Genomic DNA, 20,128 nt, shown 5'->3' with positions numbered 1-20,128 from the left:
CCTTCCAGCCCAAACCACTCTATGAAGGCATCCCCAAGTCAGGAGCAGCAGTATCTGTGCTCAGGAATAGCCTCTATTCTGTGCCTAAAAGAAAGTGAAGTTAGTGGATTAAACATGGAATGTGCCCTCAGCAAATGCACTTTTAGCCTTTTCTGAACAAGGTTGTTCTGCATTTGCTGAACCCCCTGAAAGCCGTTGGTCGCAATGTAAGGCTGGTGAATGAGGCAGATAGACCAGGGCAGGCAAGGGCCTGCTTTTAGCCAATCCAGAAATCCAAGAAAAGCGTCAGCAGTGGCAAACTAAAGTTGCTATTATCACACGTAGGCCGACTGAGACACAGACGTGGCCCATGAGTGGCTGTCTCCCTGGCAGGGCTGGGACTGCCAGGAAAAAAGAAGAAAGCACAAATACAGTTTCTGCCCAGAGTTGCTAGGAACGGAAAAAAGGACTTCCAAAATTCTATCGGTATCATGGAAACACACTGATTTGGCCTTACCTTGAAGCTGGCTCGTTGCAGCAAGAACTGGAACCGTAATTCAGCCCAGTGGCTACACAGCTGCCACACGAGGCATCTCCTCTCCCCTTTTTTGCAGGCGCAGAGGGCAAAGGATCACTGTCAGCCTGCGGCAAGCACGGCACTGCTCTTGCAGGGGGTTTTTCCTCACAGAGGTTAGGGAGAGGTTGAGGTGCCGGTAGGCGGGAGAACCATTTTTTCATTTGTGCTCCATCCTCCTGCATTCAGAGTATGGGTACTTTCTAGCTTTCTTCCTTCTTCAGCTGCTGCCCAGACTGAAGTTCTTGTCTGCCTTCCTTCCCCAGAGCAGCTCGCATCCACAGTCCAACCCCGCCACCGATTAAACAGCCAGTATCCAAGGCAGCAGTACCCCCACACCCAGCAGCATTTCTTGCAAGACCTACGCAATGCAGTTTTCACAACGTGAAGCACAGCACCGGAGTTGCAGTTTCTTCCCTCAGCTTTCCTCTAGATTTCCTGGTTTAGACTGACCCCAGGTTGTCAGCATCTCGCTGCCATTCTCCATAGAGCTGCTGTCTTGGAGCTTACAGGGGAGGGGAAGTGCAGCACTGTGTCTCATAGCTGCTTCGTTTGGATTCTTTAGAAGTTACTCATCTAGATACTCAAAAAATTACATCCTTGCAGTAAGTCCATACTGCCCTACTTCTACACAATAAAACAGTAGTTCTGCTACTACTTTACCTTATTCTTTCCCCTTTTTTCAGGGCTCCAGCAACTGCTCAGAGCAGCTGTTTAATTACATGGAATCCAACCAAACCACCACAGCACTTAAGGATATCTCAGCAAGGAAGTTAATTCACAGAAACAGTCTCCATGAATCCAGCTGTATTCTATCCTTCATACTTAGCTAAGCATCTACATGGAAATGGAAAACTGCATCCGTGCAGTTCCCGGGTTTAGAAACACAGATGAAAGGAATGCACTGAGCACACGTGTTAAGTGGCTCGTTCACTAGGTCTGTTTAGTTGTGCCAGAAGTTTATTTGTGGAGACAAACCGCGCCCTAACAAGCAAAAAGTGAGTGAAAACCCATTTTATTTGCAAATAAAGCAAAACTCAATGATTTGGGAACTCTACAGGCAAATGAAAGTGAAAGAGATCTTAAAAAAGTGGTAAAATCCTTCCCTTTTAATGCATTACTGATGCACGTTTTCATTTAGTTCTAAGACAGTAATTTTAATAAGATTTCCTACTTTATATTATTTCCCCATCCCCTCGGTAAGCTGCAAACTTTGAGCAGTACATGTGGTTGACAGGTTTGTATCGAAGATGCAAATGACTGGGAGGATATTCGTGTTATTGTAAAGCTTATCATCTGAAAGCAAAAATTACTGCTCCTCTGCCCTCAGCAAGAGTTTCCTGCCCAACAGTGAGGCTGCCTGAATAAGACATCTTTGTACAGAGGGCCTTCAGTTTGATTAACTTACCAACTCTGTATTAAAATTCAGTAGAAACTCTCGTAGAGTTCCTATCTTTTCTTTCTGGGACAATGAAAAGTGTGTAGCTTAATAAAAAAGGGTGTAACCACCGTTAGTAGGGTTGTACACCACTGACAAGTGCAGTCAAAACAAAAGACTCAGGGAAGTAGTATCCAGGCTCACCTACAGCAACGTGAAAACAAGGAGAGGAACTCCACTTGTCAGCCAGTTGCCCAACACAATGTCGGCAACGCCAACACGTACACGAAGTGTCTTAGGACAGCAGTTCTACCACTGGCCTCGAGAGCGCATAACTGGTCTCTTCCAGTCATGTCACATTTCTGGAAGAACGAAAATCAGTGTGTCCAAACAGGACAGAAAATATCACCGCTTCTTCAGATGTTTCTCCTGTCCTGCAGCATTTGCTAGGCAAATGTTCACACTGCGGAAGTACGTGACCATTCACCTGAAAGCCTGGCTCGTTGTGGCACAGCCTTTATACACTTACGGTCACTAGTTGCAGGCAAACCACTTTTCTGATCCAACAGTAGCTGCTGAAACTTCTCCACTTGAGAACTTTCGGCATGGATTTAAAATAAGCCTTTCATTTTTTTGTTTCGCCACTTTAAACTTGAAACTAGCATGAGCATTAACAAGCAGCATCTTGAAAACTAAGTCTAAGTCATTCTTAGGTACGCTGACTCGTTTAGAATTGTGATAGAGGATTAAGAACAGCTGTATTCTGCACTGAAAAGAATCTCTTATTACTAAAATCCTGAGTTTGCTTAAAAACTACCATACTGTTAGTCGTCTTCTTAACTGAGTGGTTTGCAAAGAGAAATCCTCTCTATTTCTACAAAAATGCCTTCACGATTATTTGCCCGCAGAAGTCGTAACATTCCATGTCCCATCCCATGATTCTGCTGTGGTAGTCAAATGTCTATGCTTCATCAAACAGAGAAAGAGAAGGCAGGCCAGTTAGTCTCAACAATCGGGACACCTGTTTTGCCAGCTCCCCTCAATACAGAAATTCTTTGGGTCAACATTCCAAGGGATTGCGTTAAAAAGAAAGAAGTCACCAAGTGTGAGAACACCTGCCGTACGGAAAGTAAGATGAGGGATACAAACAGCTCTGACCCCCTTACGACACAATACATTTTTTTTCTTCCTCCTTATACTCTATTATATACTCTGGGTAAACCTGGTATTTTTCAAAGACAACAAAAATGGAGGGATTTAACTCATCATCCACACAGCTGTCATAAAACCGAAGCCCGTCAACAGACTTTGCTGGGGGGCGAACATAGGCTGCATTGCCTTTGACATAATTTCCAACCAAGACACGGGCCACGAACATGCTTATTTTCATCGCCGGCTGACAGTATGCGTGGGAATAGGAAGCGTCTCTAGCGAAGTAACTTCCTAGAAAACGACAGGAAAACATGGTTATAAGGCATATGTATGACGTGACAGCGAAAACTGAGCCAACCCCTGGTCTTCCAGGAGGTATCTGGCCCAACTTTCAGGTCTCCTCTTACTCAGTTTACATAATACCATAAAATTTTTTACAAGAGAAAGGATTTCACCGCAGCATTTCAATTCAGAATTTGCTATTTTGGAGTAATTTTTAAAAATAGGCAACGTAAAACCACTACAGGTATGTGCGTTAGGATGAGAGGGACGGACAAGGAAACGTAAGGACCCTCCATGAGCATCCTAAGGGAACGTGTACCCTTCTTGCTCCCTGCCACAAAGGCTATGGCCATTTCTCTGGCGAGTTCAAATTACAGCCCGGAGCCTTCCGAAGACCCCACCTGCAGCAACACAGGTGTTTTCAAATCCCTACATCAGTTCTTTTAGCGCCTTGTGAAAAGACCTACCCACAGAAAGCAAATACGGGTCCTCGCCAGCGGGAAGGAACACCGCAAGACCGATTCCTACCTCTTTTTTCCACCCTCTATAGTTACAGACTTCAAAACTCTTGACTGCTCTAGGATCAGGGGAGTCTGAGTAGACATCTAACGCAGAGAATCGCTTCCTACGTACCCTTTCCGTAGTTAGTTCCATTGCTTCCACAAATTCTCCAGTCAAAGTTGTGCACACATATAGCTTCCATGAAGGAGATCTTGGTTCCATGGAACAGGAGCCTTTCGTTTACTTCCCTCCCTCCATTTTCCCTTTTCATCTGCTCCTTTTGCCTAACAGACAAACACAGGGGAGGAGAGTCAGAGTCGTGGAAGAAACGGGAGAAAGAGGATTAAAATTAAGTATATAATGTACATGTAAATACCAGCTGGATGAGATTTCCAGTCTGCTTTCTCCTCTCTAATAGCGAGACAGTATGATGAACAATTCCACGACGAGCAACGTACTGATAGCACTGCCCAGCCATTCTAGGTAATCGTGGCTTTCTTCAGTGAATTTAAGTTAGCACTGACACTATTACAGTCCCTGGTCTACCAACCTTTGGCTCCCCTGTAGGGTCCTACCAGCTCTGCTTTCATGTCTCCTGCCCCTTCCCACCCCCAAACCGCGGAGCGGAGGTTCTGCTGACCGCAGAGCCTACTTGCTCCAGCAGTCGCTAAAAGCTAGAGGCAGCTTGTTCTTCATTCCCCTAGTGAACTCAAACTGCCAGACACCCTGGACTCCTGCCCCTCGAGGGCCAGGAGGGAATCTGAGCCTTCTCTCACCACTGAAAAACTCACTGATTCAGGCCACAGTCAGACTGAGCTATGACCAGTATCACAAGAGGAGTCACAACAGAAGGCGCAAGTAGTATCTCCAATCACCATTTCACAGCATCCAGACATCCCACAGGTTTTCTGAAGCTGTTAAGGCAGACGAGACAGTAACATTCTTTCAGGGAGACCTCATAGCACCTTCCAGTGCCTGAAGGGGCTACAAGGAAGCTGGGGGGGACTTTTTACAAGGGTCTGTAGTGACAGGACAAGGGGTAACCAGTTTAAATTGAAAGTGGGGAGGTTTAGATTGGATATCAGGAAGAAGTTCTTCCCAGAGAGGGTGGGGAGGCACTGGGACAGGTTGCCCGGAGAAGCTGTGGATGCCCCATCCCTGGGAGTGTTCAAGGCCAGGCTGGATGAGGCTTGGAGCAACCTGGGCTAGTGGAAGGTGTCCCTGCCCATGGCAGGGGGGTTGGAACTGGATGGTCTTTAAGGTCCCTTCCAACCCAAACCATTCTATGATTCTATGGTTCTAAGAAGTGATCAACTACAGAGTAAACAGAGGCAGGGAGAGGGGAGAATCCTTCCAAACTGCATAAATGAAAAGTTAAGAGCAACGGACTGAAATTTGTTCACTGAGAACTTGGCAGTGTTAAACTCTGCCAGCTCAATTATCTCACTGGCGGAAGACAAAAAGTATGCACTATTACATGTTTTGAAGTGTCTTAAGTTCTGCTAGATGACAAGGTTTTACGACATTAGCAGCTGATAACTTCCTGGGCTCATCGCTCTGCAGGTGAAAGTACTTATTTCAGCAGTATTTTCCTTCTTCATTACCACAGCTCCTTACAGTCCGTGAATACTTCCATGAAGGATCTGTGCTCTGGTTCTGAACTAGACAGCTGCTCCCTGTGACAGCTCAACCTGCTGCCCAGTTACCCTGAGCGCGGTTGTTTATTGCTGCTAGCGCCAGCTCAGGATCTGTTGGCATCGAGCTTGGCACAAGTACCCACAGTTCCATACCGCTGGCGCACATGCTGAAAAACCGTAAGGAGCTCGGGAACTCGGAGATCACTGAGTTAGAGCCTAAGGACTTTCTCAATGAATACTGACTTCATCCAGAGAAAGTGCTCAAACTCTTGAAGAAGCCTTAAATAAATCTGACGGGGAAAAAACCCCAAAGGCCCAAGCACCCCTGCCCTTGCCCACTTCTTTTTTAGGAAGTATTTCATCTACTCCAATAGATAAACATTTGTAACAGACAGAACACATGCAGAAGGCAGTTACTCTTCAGTCCCCGAGACAATACGCTGTTCCACATGACTGTGGGTACCCTCATCCCAATTTTGCATCATTTGTGTCTTTCTGTCTGCACTCCTCCCCACATCTTCCAAGGAGTGATGCAAAGTCCACCCCCTCAGGAGCACGGCATTCTTTGGAAGGCCTTAAACACTTCATTTCACACCTGAAACTGCCCCAAGAAGGAAATACCAGTCACACTAAAGCAGAGGTGGTAATGTCTTTCCTAGTGAGAATCACGGAATGCTTTGGGTTGGAAGGGACCTTAAAGACCATCCAGTTCCAACCCCCTGCCATGGGCAGGGACACCTTCCACTAGACCAGGTTGCTCCAAGCCTCATCCAGCCTGGCCTTGGACACTTCCAGGGATGGGGCATCCACAGCTTCTCCGGGCAACCTGTCCCAGTGCCTCCCCACCCTCTCCGGGAAGAACTTCTTCCTGATATCCAATCTAAACCTCCCCACTCTCAATTTAAACCTGTTACCCCTTGTCCTGTCACTACAGGCCCTTGTAAAAAGTCCCCCCCAGCTTCCTTGTAGGCCCCTGTATCTTGTAGAAGATACAGGACACCAGCTCTTGGAGATTCCCTGCCATGAAGCATGAGGAAAAAAATACTAACCACTGAAACACTTTCCAGAGGGATGGATTCTGAATCCTCCGTATTTTAAGGACACTGTAGCTTCTCATAGTCTGAAGAAACAGGTGCTTTATTCTGTTGTATTCAGAGGTTGTATTACTAATCTCCACTGCCTATAAAATACAAACCAAAGCGAAAGAACACGAGGCTTCAGTTAGCTTGTGATATGCAGAAGCCTAATTACAGCAGTTACACTTTCAGAAGGATCCCCAAACTATGATTACGAAGGCTAAATTAACGCTTGAGATTGCGACTATGTGAATAATTAGGACAGACACATAATATGTAAATCGGTATGCCACTCGCTGCTTCGCAGGGACTCCACCTCTCTTCAGCAAGGACGCTGAAAGCAAAAGAATCAATTAAATGTTTATCATCTCCAAGTAAGAGTTGACTTGTATTTAAAGAGTAACTTGTATTTAAAGAGTAATTTCAAAAAGATAGCCTGACTGATTATTCCAGATAATATTAGTTTTATATATAAAGCTGATTAGTACAAAAGGTATTAGACAATGGTACCATTTGTAACCAAACATTTAAGGGAGCTTCAGCTATTAAAGATGAAAACCAGAACACATACAACCTCCCAGCATCACAGCTCCTTAGCTTTTCAAAGTCAAGACTTGGAAAGTTGCACTTAAATATACTTGAGGAAAAAAGTTACATTTTGAACATAAGAGAGCAACTAAGATTCTAATAGGGATGTTACACTAAATACCTGCTTAAGCAAATACTTCTCCTCCTTTCCTAAGGGAAACAAAGTCTATTTACCCACACATTTTAGGATTAAAATTCCACCAAGAAATGCACATTTTTCCCAAAGAAAAGGTAAGGCAAAACATAATTAAAACATGATGTGAGCTCTTCTGCTCATGTCATGCATAAGTTTTCCAATTTTTTTCTCCAAAGTAATCTGCCTTTAATCTGCTAGACTGAAAATGCATCATGCTGGCAGCCTGACGTCCCTCGGCAATACTCTCCACTTCACCGCTGCCTAAGTCAAGTGGGAACTCAAGATGCCTCCACATGAAATGCCCAACATCCCACCTATGAAAACCGTGCTTTAAGCAGGAAAGCTGCGGTCATCCTAGGAGGTAATAGAAAATCAACATCTTAACCTGTCAGACCAATGCTCCACATTTTAGAAGGATGAGTTTAGAGAAGAGATAAAATAGGACTTGTATTTCACAGCCACATATAAATAAAGAACTGCTTTCCTGAACACCATGTCCAGCTTGTGCATTCAATGTTTACTGAAGAAGAGGCCTATCACAGGAAAGCCTTCTAAGGACTGAGAATAAAGTCAAATGCACAAGAGAGAATTATTTATTTGCTTTTTTTTAAAAGCTTTTATAAGGTTGAATGCCTTAAGGCAGAGTATTTTGCAGCACCTCTTTACAACACAACACGCAAAACAATTTGGATGGGGGAGTATTTATTATCTGCATGTTCTGTGACACCACAGCTCAAGTTGCTCACTGTCACCTACAGGATGAAAATTATGTCACTATGTTTCCGTACTGTATCTTTTATTTATGCAAAAACAATTCTTATTTAGACTACAAATACGCTTGCTCCATGTTGCATCTTCTAGTGAGGAACCGTAACCTTTCTGGGTAAAACAGAGGGTCAGCTGCGTGGTACAAGGCCAAATACTATCAGAAAGGTACTTCAATTCTTTTATCACACGATGGCCTCAAAGCAATAAAGCCAGTTCTCTTTTGTGTAAAAGCTTTGTGGGATTGTCCTCATTTCCCTTGCTAATAAAGGTCAACACCACATTGCTACTGCAGGTTGATGATTCACAGCAACGTAACTTCTTTAGCTCTTTTCACCTTCAGACCTACAAAGGAAAATGGTAGAGAGGATAAATATTTGCTAGCCCACTCTCAAGGAACGGAGTTTCTGAGGCAGAGAAAAGAATCACTGCTCCGACAGCGATTTCTACTGGCGTATGACTGCACAAGAACAGCACCCTCTGCTATCCAACCTCGGTCTCTAGGTAGGTTTTGGAAGCAGCAGAGTTTGTATTAGAGGCAGTGACCTAACCAGAACTAATGTCAGCAGGGTACACAGACTCTTCACATGGCACCAGCTCCCACTCCCGTAACAGCACAGCGACCTTCGGCACGCCTCTCAGGATTCAGTAACGCAGCAGCCCCACAGAGACTAATCCCGACACAAAACCACACGTCCCCTGCACACATTCCTCAGTTGTACACTGAAGATGTGATTTAAAACTCAGCATGACGTTTCAAGAAAATATAAATTCCAGTTTTGCCTTTAAGGGTTCACCCACTACCGATACCACTTGGCCTGTTCAACAAAGAAGAAATTCACACCAACATCCCAATTAATGCTGCCAGTTTCCACTGTGCATTTCATACACTCTACTTTCTCGGCTCAAAATGACTTATAGATTAAGACACTGTGACACTCAAAAAATAAGCAGTGTTACCAAAGCAGAGCTGCTCTTTTTACGCAGACGACTTTCTTATCTCGTGTTTATTTTTAAAATGGATCATTTCCAGCACAGCAAATTTTGCCAGGATTATTTGTTAATGTCTGAAGAGAAGGGAATTGGTAAGTCGAATTGTCAGATGTCACAATGGTCACCACATACTGCAAAAAAACCAAGCTTAGGGCCCCACAGAAATATTTAATCTAGCCCAGGCTTCCAATTTTAGTGCCTACAGGTATCGTGGGCTTTGTCACTCCTTAGGCACAGAATTAATTTCTCCTTTCCTATGAAAGGCACTCAGTTTACAAGTTAAGTGACTGCTTTCTTAGGTGCCAGCTCAGCAAGAAAACTGAACTCTGGGAAACAAGATGATCCATCTGTTTCATGCATCCCCACCAGTACCACCAGTGATGCCATGGATCTGCACATCACATTCCACAGCTGCTCACACTCACCTCAGCCACTCCAGAAATGCCCCAACACATGGACTCGACTACAACTCAGTGAGACTCAGAGTATGTAAGGGAGGCAGTTAAGTACATACAACTCGGAGATCTAAAAGGAACTGAGCTACGTGTCCTCCTGGCATTCTTTTGAAAAATCCAAGCTTATGTTAATCAGTTAAGCCGCTGATAAGGCAAGGGAAGAGCTGATTAGTTATATCCTTCATTATTTTGACGGAGCTCAAAGTATCACAGGCCCTGTTTGAAGGGACCTAATGTACCGAGCACTGGACTTAAATTTTACCCCCCCCCATTTTTCACCAGAACTGTATTCAGATGAATTTGCTATATACACACGTGGCCAGATACAGGTATTACATAGAGGAACACATAATCCAACACCAGAGGGTAGTCAGGGTAAAAAGAAACATTCAGCACAAAGCAGAATAACAGCAACCAGCCCACTGAAGCTGAGAGACAGAACATTTCTGGTTCCCGTGCCACTGCCAACGTAACTACAGTAGGGAAGAGTGAGAACAGCAAGGGAGCCCTCTGTCAACCAAAAGTAGCCAGAAAGAATTCTGGAAATACAGTATTTCTCCTGCCCTGCCCCTAGCCTTCAATGTATCTGTGCCAATACAACATGATCAGCATTATAGCAAGATTGTAGGACACAGTCAACACGGAAAACTTCTTACGTTACGTGCTGTTCCTTAATCAGGGTCAAAACCACTACAAAAAAGGACAAGCGTAACACTGAAAAGCCTTTTTTTCTAGCATAGTGTAGTACTGCCAGAGTCTGTGTTGCTCTTCCAGAAGGATTGCTTCTTAATACCCTGAGAACTAGCAATTTAAAAAATACCTGCACCTTTTTGGTCTTGGTAGACCAAATAGGTACACAGACTTTGGGCTGGCAGTGGTTTGTTCTGTTGAAAATATCACTGCAAATGTTTTTTAGATATTATTGGCTGTAACTATTCCTGCCATTCCAAGAGGCTGTGGTCTGTGCTGGGATCTCTGATGTATGTGACAGTTCTGGGTGACTTTGTAGCAGGCCAACAACTTGAAAGAGCATATAGAGATTTCCTTTCCCAGGTCTTCAGTCCAGACTTTATCCACCAACAACTGATATGGTATTACCATCGGATGGCTTTTTAGTGGTCTGCACAGAAAGGGTTTGGCCTCAGCCCCACGTGCAGTGAATCATAGAATCATAGAATGGTTTGGGTTGGAAGGGACCTTAAAGATCATCCAGTTCCAACCCCCTGCCATGGGCAGGGACACCTTCCACTAGACCAGGTTGCTCAAAGCCACATCCAGCCTGGCCTTGGACACTTCCAGGGATGGGGCATACACAGCTTCTCTGGGCAACCTGTCCCAGTGCCTCCCCCCCCTCTCTGTGAAGAATTTCTTCCTGATATCTAATCTAAACCTCCCTGTTTTCAATTTATACCCATTCCCCCTTGTCCTGTCACTACAGGCCCTTGTAAAAAGCCCCCCCCAGCTTCCTTGTAGCCCCTTCAGGCACTGGAAGGTGCTATAAGGTCTCCCCCTACACACTTCATGGAAGACCCTTGTTTCACTGGTCCACCAAGTCACCAAGATAAGCTATCAGTACATTTTTAACAGTGAACCTGTTTGTCCTGAATTTGGCAAGTTTTGTTTCTGCACGTAGACAGGTGCCTAAAATGCAGATGAACTTCATGGGAATTTGGCACCTTTTTCAAGGATCTCTTGGGAGACCAGCCAGATCTTCAGCACACCCTGTCCCTTTTTAGCATCTACCCGGGTACAATTGCTGCAGTTCAGCAGCATCCATCCTCCTTTGGACAGTGCCTCCCCATCAGAATCACAGGGGAGGGTGGGGAGAGGAAGAAAGGAAAAGAGATACCTTGTATCCCAGGTCAGGTAGTGCAGACTGATCCCAGTGGACAGGACAGACTTGATTTGGAATGGAAGAATCCCTCTGGGTGCTTGCAAACAGACAGAAATCAGCGTGTTAGTAATTGTAGTCCTGATCTGAGCGTTCAGACTGGCAGCATCCCCTTCGGCCAATGCCTCTATTTAAAAATAAACAAAAGAAACCACAAAGAAACCAGGAAACGGCCTCAAGCCTGAGAGCTGGGCTTTGCATGCTGTCATTCCCCAATCACGGTCTTCTGTGGCTTGCTTCTTTCAGAAACAACCATCCATCCCCAGGCCTGTGGGTGCGGCACCTGGAGTAACGTGCGCCCCAGAAACCAAGCCGGCAGTCTGTGATACACCTTCTGTTCGGAGAAATGGTTGTGTTTCCTGCTGGCAACAGCTGATTCTTTGCAGTTACTGCCAGCACTGGCAGCCGTTTGGCCTTTAATCACCTCTGAAATACGACACTCCCCCCAACTAGAGCATCGGTTACCCTTTCTTTATCTTCTGCACTTCTTCAGAAGACACAAACTTTGGTCGCCTGCAGACCCATCTTCGCATTTTCGTTGAGATGTTTGTCTGGCTCATTTCTTAAGGAGAAAAGAGAAGGCGAAAGTCATGAGTAAGTCTACAAGATGAGGTCATTAACAAATGACAGCCATTCGCTACTGAAAAGTGCACATTCACTGTCACTTCTCTCTGCTAAGCACAAAGCTTAAGGACGCTTCTTCTCCTTCCCGCAGCTGTTACGCAAGCTGCGCCTAGCCTGCTTCCTTCCGTAACTCATCCGTGCTCTCCAACTGCTGCTCCTGCAGCACAGGAAGAGGTTTGTTTTTTCGATTTTACCATCCCCAGGGTTAGCTCACTTTATACTCAGAGTTTACTATGACTTTAAGTGCAGACTATGAATCTTTTTATTTCTTGTATAGTGTGAGTCTCAACAGTGTCCCGGAATAAGGGGGAAGGTAACTTTTGTAAGGAATTTCCTCTGGGCCATCACTACCTCACCTCCCCTTCCAATGAGTAAATCTGGGAATGTTAGTAAAAGAAGACATAGCTTCTAAAAGCTGGGAGAAGCCTGCAAGTTTGTCCTTGTAAAGCACTGCACAGTTGTAAATGAGAACCTTTAAAACGAGTACCTTTAAAACTCAGCTCGTAATGATACAAGCCAGCCTGGAAAGATATGGTGGCATCTGGATCTGCTAGATACAAATTCTCAATAATATCAGAAGATGGCGAGTTCACGTTAGCCCCTTCTCCCTTGGGGGTGGGGAACAAAAAAGAGAGAGAGGAGTGATGAGTAAAAACAGTCCGGACTAAACTCTGGATAACTAGTCTGGCCAGAGGAAACGAAGCAGCAAAGTGTAGGATGAAGAGGAATCTACCCTGAACTACTGCGGCCTAAAGTGCCATTACTGAACATTCGTAGCACACGCACAAGTATGTCATACACGCGTAACACACACAGACACACACAAATGACACATCTATCCCATTTCAATTTCTGTAACAAGCTGTGCTGGTTTGGGCTAGGACAGAGTCGATTTCCTTCGTAGCAGCTAGTATGGAGCTAGATGGTGGATCTGTGCTGGAAACAGCGCTGACAACGCAGGGATGATCTCGTTACTGCTGAGCAGGGCTCACGCAGAGTCAAGGCCTTTTCTGCTCCCCACCCCACCAGCGAGTAGGCGGGGGGCGCACAAGAAGTCAGGAGGGGACACAGCTGGGACAGCTGACCCCAGCTGACCAAAGGGATATCCCACACCATATGATGTCATGCTCAGCATGGGAAGCTGGGGAAGAAGGAAGTAGGGGACGTTCAGAGTGACAGCATTTGTCTTCCCAAGTAACCATCACATATGATGGAGCCCTGTTTTCCTGGGGATGGCTGAACACCTGCCTGCCCATGGGAAGTGGGGAATGAATTCCTTGGGTTTCTTTGCTTGAATGCACAGCTTCTGCTTTGCCTATTAAAGGGTCTTTATCTCAACCCACAAGTTTTCTCACTTTTACCCTTCGGATTCTCTCCCCCATCCCACTGGGCGAACTGAGCAAGCAGCTGTGTGGGGTTTAGTTGGTGGTCGGGTGTGACAGATGCACTAGACTCCTTCACCAAACTAGTGTTAGTTTGGTTCAGGTTCCAAAGGAAGTAAAGGCCTAGGCCATGACCAGGCCATGACCTTCTCTGGTTCCAACCTGTCCCCTGAAAGCCCACACAGGAACAGGGCACATGGTGAGCACTGATGTGTATGAGCTTGGGAACTGGAGATCCCGCGATTAGCACATGAATAGCAGGAACCTCTTCCAAGACTAATTTGTCAAGGAACAAAGAAAACTGTTGGTGCAAGGAGTCTCATGCTTACCTTTTCCACCGCATGTAATCTGACTATGAGCCAACCACTTCATTCCAGAAATGACAGCCTGAGTGAGCTTTTGTTGAGCTCTCCCTGCTAAGGAGCAGGCTGCCCAGCGGAGATGCCCCCTTGTGCTGGGACACCTCTCCAAGTTACTCCTTGAGGCTGAGAACCCTTACCAACCACAGATCTTTGGTGACCAGTATCGAGCATAATCTTCAATGAGAGCGTAACTAAGGTTTCCTACTGGTAACCCTGAATTATTATTATACCCTCTGTGCAGTAAGTGACAGAGTGAACCTTGCCATCGGACTTGTTAAGTCTCACTTTGACAACATCCTAACTTCAACAAAGCTACTTTTGCTGCTACCTTTGGCAGTCGTTCTTCCATCGGTCTAAAACCTCGCCCACATCAATGTGGCGTAGTTGGCAGATTCTAGATCTGCTCCACGACACCGGAGTTAAACCACAATGCAAGTGTAAGTCTCTAAGGTACAAAACAACATAAAATAGGACAGTTTGCTGATGGAAATGCTTTCAGTTTTAGCTGCCTACTGAAATCAAGGCCCATCATTATGAGAGTCACTATATCCATCATCTTTCCCTGCCCACTTTTCCCAGGATCACCTCTGTGTTCTGCCATTTGTGCAGCTGTACCGTAAACCAGATGGGGAAAACTCATCTGCCCTGGGGGAAGGAGAGGTTTCTTATTTATTTCTTTTCCTGCATTTTTCAGGCAGATCACTCTCTCAAAGAGGATTTGGCCAAGGAAAAAGGTAACGTTTGATCTGAGACAGCAGAGCAGTCTTTGCACGTCCAAGGAACCAGGACAATGCTCAGAAGAGAGGCAAGACTGCTTCCTGAATAATATATAAGGCAATGTATCTCAAGGATAGTGTATACTTGTTAAATCTGCATAGAAGTCATGAACAGCTCCAAAAGGGAATCTGACTAGCAAGCCAGCTAGCTTGAATCGGAAGCCAGCATGCATCATCAAAACCAGCCTGATCAACACAAACTGAAAAAAACCAAATCTTCCTGTCCTGCATTTGCCAACAATGTCTTTGTCAGGGAAAGTAGTTGTAACAAATCATCCAGACACAAAGACAATCGTTGTAATGAACCTCACGGCAAGGAGATAAAGCATGCTCCCTCTCCTCCAGCTTCCCATCATTTTATCACATCAGGTATGAATACCTGTAGCTTCACTGCCTTACCCGACACCGTAAAATTCAAGCACAAGTATTTGCTTAATTAACCTTGCTGGGTAAAGGGGAGTGGGGGGAAGAGGCTCCACACTGTTTCTCCAGAAATTATTCAAAGCACAGGATATGGACTCACCTGTTCTCCATATTCAATCCACTGGCCTTGGTTGTTCTTCCAATACCAAATCCACTGTGTAGTCAATACAAATGAGGGCTTTGTGACTGATGATGGTGTAGAGAGCCGTCGAACTGAAGAAGAATGGCAGGTCATTGTCTGGAAATTAATGTTCTTACCTGCCATGCTGTAAGGACAAATTCAGGTTTATTATATTTAACAGTATATATTTTATCCTCCAATCCCCAGTTTAAGATGGTGCAATTTTCTTTAATATAATGCGACTGCCTGAAGTTAATTAGGCCTGAAATAAGAGTATTTCCCACAGGATGCATGGCAGCTCTGAAAACTGCTTCCAAACGTCAGAAGCACACTACAGCCTGCGAGACACTGAGTGCCTTCTCAATCGCTAGCCAGACGTTGCACTGCCAGCTTTACAGACGGTCTGGGCCTACATGCACAACGGGGCAAAAGGTATTTCTGCAATAAATAAGCCTGGTTACAGTTTTTCTTGGTACAAAAATAGAAATTGGTAAGTACACAACTGAGTTTTCCAGCAAACACGTGCAGCTTATCAACTTTGTTCTTTTTCTGTTGTTACCGAGGTTGCAATCACAGCTGTGAGCTCCGAAAACAGCATTCAGCACTGGAGCCACTTGGGCTTTTACACGCGAGAGGCTCGGAAAAATTAACTCTCAGGCAGAAAGGCTTCAAAAGCAGCCTCCTGTTCAGAATCTTGCTTGTGATCTGCACCATCCAGCTGCCTAGTCAAGCTGCAAATCAAAATCACCTGCTGTCTGAAGAGGCATAGGCCAAAATGATTACACCGTTTTACTGAGGTCAAATTTGGGGTTCCCTATGAATCCAAGTGGCTTACAGTGGAGCTTTTGGAAAGGACCTAAAGTGAAAATGTACTCTTTTAAAGAAAAAAAAAACCAAACCATAGGCTGCTTACACAAAAGGTCGTAAGATTCCTCTAGGCAGATTATTGATATTATTATAAATGCTAGCTGTATTAGGAAAGGAACAGCCATAGAGAAGGACCCAACGTAATTATGAGAAATAAATTCTGATTCATTACCTGAAATACTAATATTTGAAGCACTAAATTCCACCCACTTCTTTTTACCCTGTATAAAGTTTTAAATGCAAGATATTGTTGTGTTATTTTTAGAAGACAAAACCGGGGTGATTTACTTTTAAAATTTTCCTTTGTACATCCTCTCAGATTCTGAGAAGCTCAGTAATCACAAGTTAAGGAAGTCAGATATCTTTAGGAAGAAATCAAGAGTTTTTCTTCAGTAGCTCAAGCACAGTACTCCAACCAAGCAGTCCAGCATCATTATACCTGCTGATTTTTGGGTCACAATAGGCCTCTTCAATTTCCTCCATCATGGAAAGGTCATTCCAGGTGATTCCATTATATATCTGCCATCGATATGGCAAATAGTAATGAATGAATCTGCATTTATCTGTAATGAGATCATAGTCAAGAGCTCTGCAATCATAAGACAGTGTGTAAGACAAGGCTGGGGGGGGGGGAAATAAAAAAAAAAAAAAAGGGAACAAACGTTTTTTACATGCTGGCTTTATCTCCCAGGCTTTGGTATGAGCAATAGAGACAGTGCTGAAAACAGAAATATGTTTGAACAAGAGGGGTGTGTGTTTCTCCAGCCTAACCTAGCAAAGCAACATAAGGTCTCACGCTGCCCAACAGATTTCAAAGAAACGACGACCTTCCCTTTGCTGAGACACAACACTGGCAGCTGGGAGAGCAGTGCCACCGATAGGAAGCCTGAGACAACGGGTCACACTGCCATGTTTCGCAGCTGTGGAAAGTCTAGTCTACAGATGACGTAAGCACTCCCACATATTTGGTTCTCTCTGTCCCTTAATGCTTATGAGGTGGTTATCAAGGCCTGACTGGTTTTTTTTTAGGCCCAGCCCAACAGATGTGGCAGCATAAAGGACTGTAATACTCCAAAGAACATGCCCCGGGTGGGACCCTACGCTCACCCCTGAACAGTCAGCACACACTGCCCTGCTAACAAGCCTTCTAGGCACTGTTGGAATTGTTGCTTTGCTTTTCAGAAAATGGGAAGCAGCAACTTTAAACTGACTTGCATGCAAGACCTGCAGCAGTTCTATATACACCTTTCACACAGGAGGAGGAGAACTTGGTTTAATTCACCTGTGTTTTCAACGCATGTATGCCTGCAGGTTTGAGTTCACCCCTGCATGTGTGCATGCTGCTGGATACGTGCAGAGCCTGACCTCCAGGCCTCCCTGCTGGGGGAAGCTGAGGTATGCTCCACACCTCAGTTTGGACCAAACCTCTTCTTTACAACTTTTGAGCCAAACGTGGCATGGCAAAGCCGCACTAACCCTCCAACTGTTCTCTGACTTTAGCTATTGTGGTTACAGTATAGCTGCTTTGAGCCTGACCTGCAGAGCAAGCACATGAGCACACCACACACATTATGCAGGTCCAAAAGTTCATAAACTTAAGCCTCCAGCCTGGTCCTAAAGAAGCAGAGGATCTGAGAAATGTGATACAAGGCTGGAGTAGCTGCTGCTCAGACAGAGCCAAAAGGATTTTCAGCATTCCTTACCCCTGATGTGTCTGACCACAGAACATAGGACAGCTAACTCCAGTTATGAAGGCGACAGTGTCTTTCACTCTTTTCTTCCTTCTTTCTGTTAACAGGACCTGTCTTGAAAGCACTGTGCTTAAATTAACTTGAAAAGCTGTAGACAAAACCACACGTGGTCTCTCTTGGCCATATTTCATTTCTGCCATCCGTAAAATAGTTTATTCTTTCAAGTATTGTCTCTTCAAAGTAATGGTTAAGAAGAGGTATTATCAAGCCCTGAAGTAACTTACCTGCCTCTCAGAAAAGGAGCTTCTGATGGGAGAACTGCACCTCTACCAGAACACAAACCCACTACAGACATGCTACATACACACAATCTCAGAACAAAGTTACGGGGCAATTTGTTGTCCATGTCCTAAGTGAAAGCAAACACAGTCTGATCTAGTTTAAGTGGATCTTTCGCCAAGACCAGGAGGTCAGAAAAGGAGTAGTCCTTTAGAAAGTGACTGGACAAGTTCTCTGGAAGAAAATCTCATGGTACCACCTCATAATAAAAGAAGAGCCTAACCTGGGGGTTAGGAGACTGTGAAGGGACATCCCCCAAGTACAAATGCTTATAATTATGTTTTCCCTCAGGCCTCGGTTATTGGCCACTGCCAGACAGACGATGGATTAGATTTCTCTTTAGCTTAGCTGGTACAACTTCTGTGTTTTATTGTAACACCTCAGATCACTTTTTAAAGGACTTAATGGGGGAGAATATGGCTATTTTGATGTTGCCAATGATGACAGCATAATGCCTCTCTTAAATTGGTCTACTAGTTACAGAAAGTGTAACATTTAACACTTCAAGGGATTTTGCCACAGAAACATACCCAAAGCATGCCCCCATCAACAAGACCGAAATAGGCCATAGACATAGGGTAACAGGTTTAAATTGGAAGTGGGGAGGTTTAGATTAGATATCAGGAAGAAGTTCTTCCCAGAGAGGGTGGGGAGGCACTGGGACAGGTTGCCCAGAGAAGCTGTGGATGCCCCATCCCTGGAAGTGTCCAAGGCCAGGCTGGATGAGGCTTGGAGCAACCTGGTCTAGGGGAAGGCATCCCTGCCCATGGCAGGGGGGTTGGAACTAGATGGTATTTAAGGTCTCTTCCAACCCAAACCATCCTGTGATTCTGATTCTATGTACCCACTTGACTTTCTTCTGATTATGTTTGTAACTTGGAAGCAAAGCGAATGGGTGAGAAGGCACAATCGCCACTGCCGCTCCATAGGCCGTCACCAGTACGAGCCATTGGGTGGGCAGTGCCTCTGCAGATGCTGCTCCCTGAAAAAAACATTCCTTTTTATAAAGCTTACCTTTATGTTTGCAGTACTTCCAGACGTAGAACACACATATCTCATCACACTTATCTTCTTTTTTGTCTTTCAAAGCTTTAGCAGAGAGATCATCTTTTTTAGCTGGAGAAAAGAACAGTGTGTTATCTGCCCTACCAAAATGCACCTCTAAAGAGAAGGAGGCTGCATTTGGTATTTCATCTCAGAAGTAACACGGAGATGACTGCCAAGTAGCCAAGTCAAGCACTTTCAGGATCTGACTATCCCCCATACAGCCCACTGCACAAACCAGGGCTCTGTGACTGACCAATAAACCCCCACAGTGACAAAGGCTCAGTGGAGATGGGCAAGGGCGATGTCACGAAGCCCAGAGTAATGCAGGAGGTGACTGACCACCTCTGTGGCAAAGCAGCTTTGTCTCAACACAAAGGGGAGCAGAGGGTGATGTCTTTGTTGAGGATAAATGGCTGTGTCAGCTGAGTGGATCAGATCGGCACATGGGGAGTGAATACAGGGCTCAGACCAACACAGGAGTATAAAAACTAAATGACTAACAGCAGAATTTCAAAGAGAGCAACAGGCTTGAGCTGGCTTCAATCCACATACTGCTTCCCAGGGACTGGGGAAACCAAGTCTCGTGATGGTGAGCATATTATACAGACCGGTAGTGGGAATCACACTGGTATTGTGATTGAACTGTATACTGCAAGAGCTGTATTTGAGGAGGTGTAACTTAACACCTGTATTTTGTTTTCAGTGTATCTTGCATCACGCTGCTACATCAGATAGCTCATTGTACTGGGCCTGGCTAGGATAGAGTTAATTTTCTTCATAGCAGCTCATATGATGCTGTGTTTTAGATTTTTGACCAAAACAATGCTGATAACATGCCCATGCCCTAACTTTTGCTGAACACTGCACAGGCCTCTCTGTTTCTCAACCCTCCCCTGAAGTGAACAGACTGGGGGGTGCACAGTAGCTTGGGAGGGGACACAACTGGGCAGAGGACCCAAATTAACTGAAGAAACATTCCATATCATACAACATTAAGTCCAGCAATAAATGGGGAAAGGAGGAGTTTTAGGATAGCGAGCTGTCTTTTGCTCAGGAACCGTCTGGGCATCAACTTATCCACGGGAGGCG

At 45.0% G+C, this 20,128-nt stretch overlaps 1 protein-coding gene across 1 annotated transcript; it reads right to left on the bottom strand.

The window, feature by feature from the left end:
- Positions 1-3,093: 3,093 nt before the first annotated feature.
- On the bottom strand, positions 3,094-19,108 carry LOC104505322 (poly [ADP-ribose] polymerase 12-like; the record flags this gene model as incomplete). The annotated part of the gene is made up of 9 exons (XM_010152119.1): positions 3,094-3,374; positions 3,999-4,150; positions 6,553-6,683; positions 11,366-11,447; positions 11,873-11,969; positions 12,519-12,639; positions 15,075-15,240; positions 16,402-16,525; positions 19,007-19,108. Coding segments are annotated over 9 exons (1,256 nt in total), but the record flags the coding sequence as incomplete, so codon positions are not given.
- Positions 19,109-20,128: the final 1,020 nt, after the last annotated feature.

The sequence above is a fragment of the Eurypyga helias genome, unplaced genomic scaffold (genome assembly GCF_000690775.1).
Source record: "Eurypyga helias isolate BGI_N326 unplaced genomic scaffold, ASM69077v1 scaffold55, whole genome shotgun sequence".
In the NCBI taxonomy this organism is placed as follows: Eukaryota; Metazoa; Chordata; class Aves; order Eurypygiformes; family Eurypygidae; genus Eurypyga; species Eurypyga helias.
The sequence above is the reverse complement of the archived record's forward strand: the minus strand, read 5'-3'. Positions and strand labels throughout refer to the sequence as shown.